Below are 15,817 nucleotides of genomic sequence, written 5' to 3'. Positions count from 1 at the left end.
GATGTGTTTTCAAGATGTTCCTGTAATTTTCTTTGAGCAGTGTAGTTACACAAGTCTTCTATCAGATCTATGGATCTACAGTACATGAAGACATGTAGAGCATAATTGCATCTGAAGCAATCACTGACAAAATGGCCGACTTCCCTTTATCTGCAGACATGACTTCACCTATATTTTTCCACTTGCTACAGTATTTGCTGCTTGAGAAGATATCAAGTTCTCAAGTCCTCGTTGAACATGAAGCAGAAAATGAAGTAATCTGATATTCAGCTTATACAAACGTGAGAGAGTACGTCCATGCAGTGATTTAACTGCATTTTCTGGAGCTGGTTTTGTAAGGGGGAATACCACATCAAAGATGGCACTTTCAGCTTCCGGAGCCTCTCATAGCTTTGCATCACGAGATCTGACATGTGACTGGAGTAGGAAGTGTTTGTGAAGTGAAGGTACAGAGATGGATGAGGATGGGCTCCCCATAGTTGGCTCTGGGATAGACCTCACTAAGGTTAGTTATCTTTCTAGCTGTGCTTTATTAGTTATTTAATATAATGTGTTCATTGTTAGAGCTGAATAGCCAAGGTCATGCTGCAGCTGAATAAATACACATATGGAGTTGTGCTTTATTGATGTGTTAATAATTGCAGAGCTGCATTCATTTGTGCTTTTATATTTGCATAGAAGTCAGCTTTAGGTCTGGTTCACACCAGAATCTCATAGGAATGCTGTCTGCGTTCCCTTGCAGTGCAATGTAGTAGCCTGTTCATTTGAATGGGGTGCAAATTTCACCGGAACGCACAAAAAGTAGTGCATGCACTACTCCTGAATAGCACACCAACATCTGGTGCGTTTTTGCATTCTGTGGCTGGGCTGCCATTAACAATGTATTAGCACCCTCAGCAGATTGCAGAGGCATTGCGGTGTGAACACGGTGCGAGAAAGGCGTATGCAATGTGCATTTCCCACACTGCATCCTGCTGTAAACCAGCCTTTAACCTCGTGGCGTCATCCGAATGCAAATGTCCGGCGTCTGGGCCTAGACGCTGAGCGGCCGCACATTTGCGTTATATTAAAAATGTGCTGAGAGCGTGTGCCCTGCGCACTCCCACCACACATGTCCGGTACTCACAGAAAGGTCCCGATCTCCTCTTTCGATCGGGACCTTTTCCGATCATGTGACTGCCGTGATGATGCGTCACGGCAGTCACATGACCCTAAGCCCTGCCTCCCGGGTTCTGTAACCCTTAAAGGGCCGGGAGGTGCCTGCGTCAAGGGGTTAATAATCAATATATGCCTCATACACACTAGGTGTCAAAAATACCACTTTTAGGGCTCGTTCACACTTGACTTTATTTCTAACTCTTGCCAAACGCCCCTATAGCTTTTGACAGGCATTTGGAAAGTGTTTTTAATGCTCCCCAAATGCCCTATGCACGGTTTTAAGGCGTTTGATTGGCATTTGCCAAGTGTTAAAACCGCACCATGCCTATAATGAAGTTAAATGGTATTAATGGCCTCGCAACCGCGTCGCAAACGCCTGCCAGGCGTTTGAGGAGCGGCACCATAGACTTGAATGGGAGGCTTTAACTCCTCCTGACTCGACATGAGGCGCCAGTTTTAAGGCAACGCTAACACTTCAGTGTGAACAGCACTGTGTGCTGCTATGTGCAGAATTTTCATAGGCGTTTGAGAAGTGTTAAAACCGCTTCCCAAATGCCTGTCTGACGCCTGCTGACAAACCTACTGTGAACGTAGCCTAAAGGGCGTTGGACTTTTTTTTTTCCTGCCACTACAGGTTAGCCCAGTGCTCAACAAATCCCAGGTCGCGACGGCAACTAGATACCGTGCCTGGGCCCATGCCAGTTCACACTGCCCCACACTCCCCCACCCCGTTTTCATGGCAGCCCCTCTCTCCTGCTCAGCAGGACAGCAGACAGTTCACCTCCAGCATGGTGCCGACCCCACCTACCGACCATAACAACCAGGCGGACACAGGCTCAGCTACCCCACCTGGCACCAGATCCTTTCCACTGACACCATCTGGAGGAGCTGCTGCTGGACAGGTGAGAGCTGGGAGGACTGGTGTTTCCCAAGGTGTGTGTGCCAGTTTCCCCTTCCTGTGACATTGCTTCCCTCCCGTGACACTTCCCCCTCCTGTCCCGCTGCCCCCCTCCCTTGACACTTACCCCTCCTGCTCCCGCTGGCCCCTCTTCTGTGACACTTCCCCTCTTGTCCTGCGGTTCCCCTCCTGTCCTGCTGCTCCCCCCACCTGGCTTCTAGATTCAAAACAAATTTGTCAAACCTTAGGTTAGCCTATGTGCCCATGCACATTCCAGGCATTTAGGGACAGCAATAAAAAAAAAAAAGACCATCACTTACGCATTCAGGAAAGGAGCGTTCTGGCAGGAAAAAAAAGTCAAACGCATATATGTGCGTGTAAATGCGCCTACGCATTAGCCACGTTAAGCATTTGAGCATTCTTTCAATGGCCAGAATAAATTCCTATTCTGGGCAATGAAATTATTGAATGTCCAAACAAATTAGTTTGTGAAACGCAGCTTTGAGTGCGTTTTTAATGCTGCTTTTCTCCTGCCAGGAGAAAAGATGTTCAGAAGAGCTGGGCCAGGGGTAGGCAACCTGTGGCTCTCTAGCTGTTGTGGAACTACATTTCCCATGAGGCATTGCAACATTACAAAACTGACAGTTACAGCTATGACTTGCAGAGGCATGATGGAACTTGTAGTCCTGCAACAGCTGGAGAGCCGTGGGTTGCCTACCCCTGAGCTGGGCAAACACCAGTGTGCCAGCCTTGGTACATGCTTATTGACAGACAATGTCCTGGCTGTAATGAAGTGTGAGTGACATTGTACATGAGAAGGACTGAAGTTTCTATAGTGGGCTATCCTCCATTTCTGTAATGGTAGTGAGAAGAGGAGGACTGACGCTGAACTTAACTCTTTCCCTGCCAGGTGCTCCATTTATCCTCAGGTGGCCATACCATGTTTGCAATCTTTTACCCTTTTTATATATTTCCATACAGCTTTCAGACTTTAGCCCAGGTTCCACCGATTTTGGAACGTTCACAGGCATGGGTAAAAAGAATAGCTTTTAAAGGAAATCTATTTTAGGTACAATAAATACTACAGTATCTAAACCATTCCATTGTTGCTCTGGCTGTATGTTTAGGGTTGTTGCCCTGCTGGAAGGTGCACCTCCGCCTCAGTCTCAAGTCTTTTGCAGACTCTAACAGGTTTTCTTCTAAGATTGCCCTGTATTTGACTCCATCCATCTTCCCATCAACTCTGACCAGCTTCCCTGTCCCTGCTGAAGAAAAGCATCCCCACAACATGATGGCACCACCACCATGTTTCACAGTGGGGATGGTGTATTCAGGGTGATATGCAGTGTTCTGCCACACATAGCGGTTTGCTTTTAGGCCAAAAAGTTCCATCTTGGTCTCAGCTGACCAGAGCACCTTTTCCACGTTTGCTGTGTCCCCCACATGGCTTCTATCAAACTGCAAACAGTACTTATTATGGCTTTTTTTCAACAATGGCTTTCTTCTTGCCACTGTTCCATAAAGGGCAGATTTGTGGAGTGCATGACTAATAGTTGTCCTGTGGACAGATTCTCCCACCTGAGCTGTGGATCTCTGCAGCTCCTCCAGAGTTACCGTGGGCTTCTTGGCTGCTTCTCTGATTAATGCTCTTCTTGCTCGGCCTGTCAGTTTAGGTGGACGGCCTTGACTTGGTAGGTTTGCAGTTGTGCCATACTCTTTCCATTTTTGGAGGATGAATTAAACAGTGCTCTTTGAGATGTTCAAAGCTTGGGATTTTTTTATTTTTTTTTTTTGATAACCTAACCCTGCTTTAAACTTCTCCACAACTTTATCACTGACCTGTCTGATGTTTTCCTTGGCCTTTATGATGCGGTTTGTTCACTAATGTTCTCTAACAAACCTCTGTGGCTTCACAGAACAGCTGTATTTATACTGAAATTAAATTACACAAAGGTGGACTCTATTACTAATTAGGTGACTTCTGAAGGCAATTGATTCCACTAGATTTTAGTTAGGGGTATCAGAGTAAAAGGGGATGAATGTAAATGCATGCGACACTTTTCACATATTTATTTGTAAAAAAAATTTTGAAAACCATTTATAATTTTCCTTACACTTCACAATTATGTGCCACTTTGTGTTGGTCTATCACATAAAATCCCAATAAAATACATTTACATTTTTGGTTGTAACATGACAAAATGTGTAAAATTTCAAGGGGTATGAATACTTTTTCAAGGCACTGAAAAATGAGTGTCTGTCTGCATATGGGAATAACAGATGTTTGTGTACAGCCATGTCTACAAATGAATGGCAAGCTGTGGATGCATGGTGGCAATTCCACATCTGAACATTTACTTGTGTATAGGGACAGACAGTTTACTTCCAGAGCCACCCATCCCTCCCTCTATACAAGTAAGCACTGGGATGTGCAGTTACCAATGTACAGCCACAGCCTGTCACTAATTTAGCAGGCAGCTTTCCACAACCACTTGTCACTTCCAGGCACATGTGAATGTCTAAAGTCATTTTTTTCACTCTGTTAGAGAAGGGCAGCTGTCATAGGAACAGGTTTCCTCATGCCTCCTTACCTGTTCAAGTGACGACCATATAATTTTGGCTTTCCCATAACTTTCTGCTCAGTGTTAATGTCACCAGAAAAACAGAGAATATGAATTTCCCAGCAAGGGGCATAGATAGCAAAATAAACCTGACAACCCACACTCTATCCAAAACTAAAATGAAAAAAAAACCTCTGACATCTTCTACTGACACTTGATTGGTTGATTGCGAACGACGAAGCTCCTGCTAATGTGCATGGCTGTTCAGTCATTACATGCTAAGGTGTGCTGATAACGTGCAATCTCAGCCCAGCAAACCTTCCAATAAAGGTTGAGACTGGGCAGTTAAAGTGGGACTTCACTTTCTCGGTCAACGTTGACTATTTTTAAAACTTATGTTGCTAGCATTAGTAATTAGATAGGAAGGTATTTTATATTTACTTTAAAATGGTAAAGGTATGTGAGCGCATTAAGATGGGGGAGAAACAAAAAGCTATGCACAAAGGTAACCAAAATAAAACCTCAATCAAACAGTACAATGATGGTGCAGCGCTAAAATTATTAAGGTCATAAAATCTGATAAAAGGATAATGAATAAAAAGTTCATAAATGAGCGTAAATGGTTAACAGTTCAAAGGTGACTTTCAGTGCTCTTAAAGTGCCAGTTTTCAGGGTGGGTTGGTGCTTGTGCAATAATTGTGGAAGAATTGCGCACTCACCAGACGCGCAATGTAAATGCGCCCATGAACATAAATCCAGATGTCATCAGGGTAAGCCAGGTATTGGGGTAACTTCCCTCTGAAGGGTGGAATGGAACATCAAATGGATCCTGGGGCTTTAAATGGTGATCCAAAATCAGCCAGAGCTTCCCTTAAGGGATGAGTGGGTGCTGCTCTCAGGATGTGCAGGAGGCTCCCTCTCTGGGTACTGGGATGGATCTTGTGCAGGGCATCTGAAATTAATACTCCTCCAGGGAGTTCAAGACAAAGATATGCCCATAGTGTAGTATAGTAAAGCAACTATTTATTGAGGGGTAAAATATAAAAATGATGCATTAAAGTAGTACAACATTGTATTACTTTGATGCATCATTTTTATACTTTACCCCTCAATAAATAATTTGTAAACACTATAACATTCACATAAACCAATTAATATACATGTATTGGGATTTTTTTTTGATGGTGCAAACACAGATGCACAGGTATCCCACATCCAAAATCAAACGCAAAGCAAAATTAGCCACACCACTGTTAAAACCCCACAATTAAAAGGGTATTATGACAAAATACATATCGTGCTCCAGAAGCAGACTTCCCTGCTGATGGGTTAGACCTGTTAATGGACTTCCTACTGTATATAGTTATCTTCTTTTAACCTTGCATGTCTTTCTGTGCAGGTCCCAGCCATCCAACAGAAGAGGACTGTCGCTTTTCTGAATCAGTTTGTAGTGCACACAGTTCAGTTCCTGAATCGCTTCTCAACTGTGTGTGAAGAGGTTTGTCATATCCCTACTTATTTAAGTAATGTGACCATTGGTGTCTTTTAATTCACTCGTAATGTAATGTAACACATATATGTGGCAGAGGAGAGTGGGCTTTAACACCTCCGTGAAGCACATACAGTATGTGTCTGTGGCAGCCAAGATTTCTGTATTGAGAGTGAGCTCCCTTTTGCACTCCCTGCCCACTAAATGAGCTGTCACAGACAGCTCCTGACCTCTGATTATGATCAGGAGGCAGCCAATGGGACAGGCTCCTAATCACCTGACTACTGGGACAACCAAACACAGTATTCATGTGATCTGGAAGTCTGTCTCAACCACACCTGGAAGTGTCCAAAGGTGAAGATTATGGCTGTAGCCCTTTGAAGAAAGTAAAGTGAGGAATCGCCCCCTTCTGGAGGTAAGTATTAAGAGCCTTTTTTGACAAGCAACATATTTTAGATTTTTTTTTTTTTTCAAGTAAAAGAGTCACTTAAAAGCAGAACTGAGTTAAACTTTTGGCTTGTAAAGTATAGAAGACATTCTGTCAGCAGCCAGGCAAATACCATTTTCAAATGGGAAAGTCAGCTGTTCTGTGCTTGCTGGTTCCTGTCAGTTTATATTGCAGTAAATGGTACATTGATTGGAAAAAAAATCTAGGAGTAACTCTCAATCTATTCCAAGACTGTTTTTTGTAGTTGTGTGCAGCAAATTACAAAATGAAGCTAGAAAAAGCAGGGATGACAACTAGAAGAAATGTTCTTTTCAGAAAGCATAAAAACTGTAACTGTGTTCATTCCTGCTTTGTCACTGAATAAAGATGTTTATGTGCACATAGCTAAGCTGTTGCTGTGCCGCATGTTCTTAGGCATCTTATATTGTGTTATGTTATTGTATGATTTATGTTCTTTATACTTCTAAAGAGGCACCTGTTTCCATAGTAGTTTGTTCATCTAAATGGGCTTGTTTAAACCATTTGAAATGTGTCATATGTGATTATCAGAGAGTAGCATTTAGTGTATATGGCTGGCAAAAGAATTGACTATTCATATACGTAAAACACTTTTTATGATCATTATATTATATTTCTCTTCTTTATTACTTCAGAAACTATCGGCCCTTTCACTGCGTATTCAACAGATTGAAACAACTCTCAATATTTTAGAAGCAAAGGTTTGTGGTACTATTTTTTTTAAATTCATAAATATGTATTAAGGCATCATTCAAACCATTGTTCTAATTTTATCTATAGTTGCTAATGATTTCGTTTCCACTACCAGCTTTCTTCCATCCCTGGGTTAGAAGATGTGAAAGCTGAAACACAACTGGTGCCTAACAATCTTACCAATGGACATGTGCCATCAAAAGCTGATACAGAATCCCTTACAGTTTTGCCCCAGTCTGATGTGAGTAGCTTGTTACCTATTTTCACATTGTAGGCTCACCAACAGGCTCATCAGTGCATCAATGTCCAATGAACAGTGTGCAGATGGAGGCAGATGAATGGACTTCATGATTTTTCTGGTTTTTTTTGTTTTTTTTTTGTTGTTTTTTTTTGTTTTTCTTTCTATGTAGCTGACGAGTGATCACATAATTTATTTTTATCAGCAATTAGATGAACATTCACCTGGCACATTACAGCTGATTTTCTAAAGGAGCTGAGAACAGTAAATTGTGTAATTATGTGCTTTTACTATCCAGCCATGTGCAGATAAAATAAGTAAACATGAACTTGTTTTTCACATCGGTTAAAGCGGTTGTAAACATGGTATACTTACCTGCTCTGTGGTATTGCAGCCCAGAACCTCCTCTTCTGGGCTCCTCTGTCGGCGCTCTGGGCTCCTCTTCTCTGTGTGCCACCATAGGAAGCTGTTTCCTATGGTAGCACATCTGCAGGCTTGCTCCTGAGTCGCGCTGTGTGAGTCCATAGACACACAGAGCATGGCTCGGCGCCGCCCTTCGCTCACAGGATTTGATTGACAGCAGCAGGAGCCAGTGGCTCCTCCTACTGTGTCTATGAGCCTGTGAGAAGGGAGAGAGAGACCAGTGCCACTGCAGATAGGCACAGAGCTGGATCGAGATAGGACTCGGGTAAGTATAAAGGGAGGTGAGGGGGTGATACAACTAGTAGTATATTTTTTTTAACTTAATGCAGGGAATGCATTCAAGTGATCGTAAAGGTACGACATTGGAAAAAAAAAAAATGTCAAACACGGGGGCTGAGGGGAGAACCGCATAGTGAAGGTTTTTTAACCTTCATGCATAGAATTCATGAAGGTAAAAAACCTTCAGCCTGTAGAACCATTTGAACTGCTTCCCAATGATGCTATAGCCAAAATACTACTACAGCACAGTTGTCCAGTTCTGGGAGGGCATCTATAGATGTCCTCCTAGAACCGTGCCCCTGAGATCTGTGTGATCTGTGATCTCTGTAAAGGGCCAATCACAGCAGCCCTTTACCATGTGATCAGCTGTGTCCAAACACAGCTGATAACACTGTAAACAGACTTGCTGGTTATCAGCATTCCTTTCCTTATATGCTGTCACAGCATGAGGAGAGGAAAGCCAGTAACTGGCAGTTCACACAGGAGATATTTACACTGATTGTCATTGCAGCCCCATAAGCACACATTGGTGATACTTATTTGCAAAATTTTATAACAGAAAATAAGAAAAGCATTTTTTTCAACATTTTCGGTCTTTTTTCGTTTAAGCATGAAATAAAAATCCCAGTGGTGATTAAATACCACCAAAAGAAAGCTCTATTGGTCTCAAAATAAAAAGGTAAAAATTTTGTTAGGGTACAGTGTTGCATGACTACGTAATTGCCATTCAAGGTGCGACAGCGCTGAAAGCTAAAAAGTTGCCTGAGCAGGAAGGAGGGGAAAGTGCACTGTATTGAAATGGTTAAGGTAAAAAATGTCTAACCTTTAGAACCACTTTTAATTAATGAATATTTACTGTTAGCAATTTATTACATGAGCATTTTCAAATCATTTAGTAATTTTGGCTTATTACATTTCTTCTCGATATTCTTCAACTGTCACCAATTTTAGTGCGTACACAGAGACATCAGAAGTTTATGGGATGATCAAAACAGCTTGTTCATTCACAGTAGTAAAACGCTAAATGTGGAAATGAACCTACAGCCCACTAGCTTGAATGCTTATCCTTTTATGGACCATATATAAATTCATATTTAGGAATTGTATTGTATACACAGTATACTGAACACATACTGTGTATTATATACACAGTATGTGTTCAGTATATGATGCTGCATGTATATGAAAGCTGCTCATAAAATAATACTGTTGGGCAATAGTATTGGTAGCCTCTAGGTGACCTATGTCAAAGTTTAAAGGGTTTCTGCAGATTGAAGGTTGCTCTGAGATTTTGTATCCTTTTCCTATGCAGACAAGATGAGCAGATGTCATCCAGATAACCTGGCATCAGTTATGCCCTAGAGCAGGGTTCTCCAAACTGTGGCCCTTTGCCTGCCTCTATACGGCCCTCGGAGTACTTTTCCTCCCACTGACACAACCAAGGAGGCACCATCTCTTCCACTGGCACCAACTATGGGGCATTTTTCCTTCCATTGACACCAATAATGGGGCTCAATTCCTCCCACAAATATAAAGGATGGGGCACTATTCCTCCCTCTGTCACCAATGACGGGGCACTATTCCTCCCTCTGTCACCAATGACGGGGCACTATTCCTCCCTCTGTCACCAATGATGGGGCGCTATTTCTCCCTCTGTCAACAATGATGGGGCACTATTCCTCCCACTGACACTAATGATGGGATGCTATTCCTCCCACTGACACTAATGATGGGATGCTATTCCTCCCACTGACACTAATGATGGGGTGCTATTTCTCCCACTGACACTAGTGATGGGGTGCTATTCCTCCCACTGACACTAATGATGGGGCGCTATTCCTCCCTCTGTCACCAATGATGGGGCGCTATTCCTCCCTCTGTCACCAATGATGGGGCGCTATTCCTCCCTCTGTCACCAATGATGGGGCGCTATTCCTCCCTCTGTCACCAATGATGGGGCGCTATTCCTCCCTCTGTTACCAATGATGGGGCGCTATTCCTCCCTCTGTCACCAATGATGGGGTGCTATTCCTCCCTCTGTCACCAATGATAGAGCTTTGTTCCTCCTATTCCCCACCTTCCACTGACTACAGGCACTATGTAATTTTTTTTATTTTTTTTTTACTACTACTGACGCTGGGACATTTTCTACTCCCACTGGCCACTCCGGCCCTGCTAAGGTCTGAAGGACAGTAAACTGGCCCTTTGTTTAGAAAATTTGGAGACCCCTGCCTTAAAAGGAAGCAATCAGGAGAGTATCAGTCCCGCACTGAATTATGGCTGTTGACGTTTTTGAGCCATTTTGATCATTGGATTGTATGTACACGACCCGCTTTGCGGACTGATTGTGATTTTAATTGTTAAATCTGATGTAGGTAGACCTATTACAGATGAATATACTGTATATATAAAATGTATGCATCTATTTTTAAGCACTGTCAGCGCTTGGTACTATGTTGGAGTTGACTTGTGAGGATAACAAGCTATTATTAGGTTAGATGAGGTCATTGAGATTTCCCTTGTTTTGTGTGGTGAAATACGAATACTTTTTTGGCATACATGTGCCACAACAGAATGCTTGCTGGCTTTGCACATACTTAACAGCACACAAGCTTTATCTACTCAAAGACTTATTACTATTGTTGGCAGGTAGTGCATCAGAATTCCATAAATGATAATACATCACAGAAGGAAGAAGTACACACAGAAAGTGTCGCAACTGTGGCTAAAGATCCTAGATATGCAAGATATCTGAAGATGGTCCAAGTGGTAAGTAAAGCATCCCTGTAATGGATATACGCAAGTGTAACCGTAGTAATTGCTAAAGAATCTAGGAGCTGTAGGGGTTGAAGTTTTAAACCTCATGTATCCATAGACTTCAGATGACAGCCTCTAGGCAAAACAGTTAATTCCAGTTTAAATGCACATGTCTGAGCTATATTATTTGCCAAACCATTTGCAATTATGCCCAACCACTTTTATACTTTGTGAACCACATATAGCAAAGTCAGGAGTCATGTGATCAGTTGTTGCCCAGTCACACTTAAGCATTGTGTTACTACACATTATAGCATGTGTTAAGATGCTTTGTGTTAAGGCAACCTGTTCATTATGAATGGATTGATGATGCACCACAGCTTTCAAAATAATGTACATGACCTTTTAATTTATTTACTATCGATGCAATGCACCACGATGTACAGTTTGTGGTGTTGTGTTTTTGGCTTTACTGTACAGTGCATTGGGGTGTTATTTACAATGAATAGTACTGTACATAGATCAGGTGTATTGCCATGCCATGTGGTAACACACATTTTAGCATGTATCACTACAACACACGTGTGAATGGGACATTAGAGTTAAAGCTGAACTCCAAGTACTCTAAATATTCTCTAGCCTCACTGCAAGAGTTAGCTGCTCATTTCTGTCTAGGAGATGTGAAAAAGCAGATTTACTTACCTGATCCTACTCTCCTGCAGGCTCCTCTGCACTGCTAGACCAGTTTCTGCAGCGTCTTCTCCCAAATGTGCCTATAGTCAAGGTCCTCTGATGTCACCAAGACTGATGCATGGTCCTAAATTTTGAACTGGAACCACGAGGGACAGTCCTCCCCTTCAGCATGGGGGCACGACCATCTGCCCCTAGACTAAACAAGACATTAACTCTTGTGGTGCAGGTATAGCCCCACTGCAAAGGGGAAATTTGAAGTTTACTGGAATTGGGTTTTAAGGGTAGGCTTGGGACGGAGGACTGTTGTAAATACTAAACAAATTGCATTTTAAAAAAGCATGAATTGCAAAAACTCCTTTTTGGTGGAATAGAATGACAGGTGCCATAACAAATGCTTTGGTTTCCTTCAGACCTCCATTGCATGAGACTCACAATCTATACGTTGTACATCTATTATTGTAATTCTATTCAATATTAACTTTTCTTTTACAGGGGGTACCTGTGATGGCCATCAGAAACAAAATGATTTCCGAAGGACTTAATCCAGATCTTTTAGAGTAAGTCACGTTTAAATCCCAAAGATAGAACATGGCAGAATGTGTCCATGTGTGTATGTATATAATGTATGTATAGGAAAATAATATATTATCATGTTAACTGTAGTTCATGAGCACAAGGATGTTGAAGGATCTTATTGGTGTGTGTTGCTGTGGACAAGATTTTTTCTTTTTCTCTTTCTTTATTTGTCTTTCGTTAGATTACGCCAAGTCGATATGAACATGATTTTGTGAAATTCAGATGGGTGTTTGTGACTTTTTTTTCCCGGAAGGGTACGTGTGACTTTTTTTTTTTTTTTTTTTCTTTCCCTACTTCCCTAGGACTCCCAATGCCCCGGTTCCTGATGGAGAACTTACAGCAGAAGACAGCTCTGACAGTGAATCTTCCTTTAGTGACTAAGGATGCTGGTCTATATGAGCTGTATGAGCCCTGTGTGGCTATGCCAGTGATATTCACTACAATGTAAAGGCATCTTGGTAAATTGTAGTTCATAAAAGTCTCCCACAAATGAAAGTTTACCAGATACTGAATAATCCCTGTGAACTGAACAAGCTGGTGATTGCACCCATGACGGTAATATTGTTTGTAGGAGGGCTGACTGTTGAAGTCTACAAACTGTTCTCCCAGAAGTATTTCTTAAAGGCTCAGTATTTCTGAATATGCTGTCATAGGGTTAACCATGTCCAAGCACAATTGTTCGAACATGCATTGAAGGAGGAAATTCCTGATGTGTGTTCTGTAAACTGTAAAGGAGATGTTTGGTGTAACCTGGTTCAGGAAAGGGAAGTTATTTCCTCAAAATGTGTCTATATATAAATAATATCTGATAACACTCTTTTTGTATATAGCTGAAAATGTTTAGTTTATTAATTAATCAAAATTCAACCAGTTGTGTAAAATGTTTGGTATCTGATGGATGTATAAGAAATCAGTGTACCATAATCAATTAATATTTTGATCATTAAAAATTATGACTGAAAACTTGTGTTTGTGACACCTGACACCAAAATGTGAAGAACAAAAAAAAAATACGTCATCCCTGGAACTTTCACATCTTAATACAAAATTGCAGTGACATATATTGCATGCCATATTTGTGTTTTGACAACTTTCTTTTAAAGGGGACTTATCATTAATAGTTATCCGTTATATGAATTTATAGGGCACATGTTAGTATTGGTAAAGAACATTTCTTGGAATTCATACAGAGTTGTGCAAGCAGATTTTGTGAAAGTGTCTCATGCATTCTAAAAGTGGTGAAGACTGTGCCAAATTCATGTACCTGTCTAGAACTTAAACTTGTACTGGCTTATGTTGTGCCACTTTTAGAATACACGTGAGACACTCACAAAATCTGTCTGAGCCAGTTTTACTCTCTGTACACCAAAAGTTGGTCTTAATTGGCTCCACTTTGACATTGTGTCGCATTAAATGCACCAAATGTAAAAGTGTCACTTTTTAGAACTATCTGAATTTGGTGCATGAGTCGCTGTCAGAACCAAAAGTGTCAAAAATGCTTCTGAATTTGGCGCAATACAGTAACAAGAGGGAATACCACCAGAAAAGTGGTGCAGGAGCTCTACTGAATTTCCCCCATTATATTTTGTAAGTGTAAACAAGTATCTTTCTTATGAGTAATATCTATGTTCTGTGCTCCTTCATGTGACTTACAGTCCTGGCAATGATGACATGGTCTCTGGCTGCCAGGTGCACTATGGGCATTTTGTATGCATTAGAGATGGCAAAAAGTGTAGTGTTTTCAATTAGACGGACATAATCATTAAAGTGTTACTAAAGGCTAGATTTTTTTCATTATTTAAAATAACCAGTTATACTCAATTGCTCTGTGCAGTGGTATTGCATAGAGTGGCCCCCAACCTCCTCTTATCAGGTTCCCCTCTGGCAATCTTGGCTCCTCTTTTTAGTGTGTCCCCATAGCAAGCCGTTTGCTATGGAGCCACACAGTGTCTGCTCACTCCTGAGCTGTGTGTGTGGAGCCAATGGCTCCTGCTGCTGATAGAGATGACATGTGAAGAGGAAGAGAGGGGAGGAGAGATGCAGCTGTGCACAGCACTGGATCTATTCTCCTCTCTCTTCCCCTTCACACAGGAAAGGGGGAGGACAGAAGAATAGAAAACCGTTTTTTTTAACCTTAATGCAAGGATTGCATTAAGGTAAAAAAAAGTTTTTTACCTTAGTATTACCTATCAAGTAAAGACGATTGGCAGGAAGCATTATGTGATGAGAATAAATGGCTTCCCCAGAGCGAGGTTGCTTGGCAGAGTCATGTGCAGGAAGGCTGTAGTTTACACAGAAGCACATGAATGAAGATTGCTGAATCTGACTGCAAAGAATTAAATCACAATTGTGATGACTTTCTGATATAAGAAACATCAGTTTAGCAGTTGTTTAATTGTATCAGTTGGATAGCAATAGAATTACAGTATTTGTCTAACAAGAACACTCAGTTATCCAGTCCACATTAAAAGCAATTTTGAGCTGTACCCATATCTGTAATTATAAACGAGAGCGAGAGAGCAAGAGAGTCCTGAAACATTTAGCAGGTTGCCTTTAATATTGATGTGAGTAGAAAACCTTGGTGTAAAATGGTTTGTGAGAGACCTGCTTCAGGCTGAAGATGAAATCATGAGAATCATGGGATTATCAGGTTCATAGGCAGCTGTGACTGCAATTAGCAGTCACTACTTATTTTCTGTGCTATGACATGCATTGGAGATGGACACTGCAGCACAGACCATACGCACTATATTTGGTGGTATGTTTGTCATGTTTGACGACACCATAAATTCATATACTGTATGTTCTCTTATTCTGTGCACAGGCACCAGATGTGTGTACTGGGATCAGCTTCTGTAAGCAGAACAGAAGATAATTTATTTTCTCTTTTTATTCCTCCCATGTGAAGACCATTTCCAATTCAAAATTAAAGTATTTTTGGCTTGAATTGTTTATATGTGGAAGCTTCATTCTTAAAAAAAAAAAAAAAAAAAAAAGAACCCCTTCCCCACTGGTTCTGATTTGTTTCAATAATATTTTATTACGGGTATTTATATAGCAAGGACAAATGAAGCAACACTTTACATTCACATCAGTCCCTGCTCACAAGGAGCTGATAGTCTAGGTTCCTTAACTCCATATGCTTAAATACATACGCATTCTAGGACCAGTTTAGAGAGGAATCAATTAACCTACCAGCATGTCTTTAGTGTGCTGAAGGAAACCGGAGCACTCAGAGGAAAGCCGCACAAGCACAGGGAGAACATGCAAACTCCATACAGATAGTGATTCAAACTGAGGACCTAAGGGCTACAAGGCACCACTAAGCAACTGTTCTACAATCATCTTGATGGCTTAATTCACCCCCAAAGATCAACTATCCCCACAATTAGAGTTTCTTTTCTCAAATTTGATAAAAATAATAGCAGAATAACATTAAAAAATTGCACACCCAGCAACTGTTTCATCTTAATGAAGTGCAGCAATTGCTATGTACATAGGTTTGCCAGAATGCTCAGTTTATGCAAAATAGAACAGTCAGAGCTTTGTAAGGCAACTTCGCCACCTATATTAGTTCTCTAGATCT

The 15,817-nt window shown here is 41.3% G+C and overlaps 1 protein-coding gene across 1 annotated transcript; it reads left to right on the top strand.

Annotated features, from left to right (window-relative positions):
- Positions 1-363: 363 nt before the first annotated feature.
- On the top strand, positions 364-13,194 carry WASHC3 (WASH complex subunit 3). Its single transcript, XM_089651809.1, has 7 exons — positions 364-505; positions 6,017-6,115; positions 7,208-7,273; positions 7,381-7,506; positions 10,855-10,974; positions 12,148-12,212; positions 12,534-13,194. Exons 1-7 carry the CDS (start codon positions 455-457, stop codon positions 12,610-12,612), a joined length of 606 nt encoding a protein of 201 aa, XP_089507935.1. The 5' UTR covers positions 364-454; the 3' UTR covers positions 12,613-13,194.
- The last annotated feature ends 2,623 nt before the right edge of the window (positions 13,195-15,817 follow it).

Source organism: Staurois parvus, unplaced genomic scaffold, assembly GCF_062004578.1.
Source record: "Staurois parvus isolate SC_StPar_1 unplaced genomic scaffold, SC_StPar_1.0 ptg000025l, whole genome shotgun sequence".
Taxonomy (NCBI): Eukaryota; Metazoa; Chordata; class Amphibia; order Anura; family Ranidae; genus Staurois; species Staurois parvus.
This window is presented reverse-complemented; position numbering and strand designations above follow the sequence as displayed.

What these genes read in the sequence shown, in the direction of transcription:
- WASHC3 (XM_089651809.1), top strand. Translation starts at nt 455, where the DNA reads ATGGATGAGGATGGGCTCCCCATAGTTGGCTCTGGGATAGACCTCACT. An exon ending in CTGGGATAGACCTCACTAAG is followed by an intron (nt 506 to 6,016) that starts GTTAGTTATCTT and finishes CTTTCTGTGCAG; the next exon opens with GTCCCAGCCATCCAACAGAA. An exon ending in TCTCAACTGTGTGTGAAGAG is followed by an intron (nt 6,116 to 7,207) that starts GTTTGTCATATC and finishes TTATTACTTCAG; the next exon opens with AAACTATCGGCCCTTTCACT.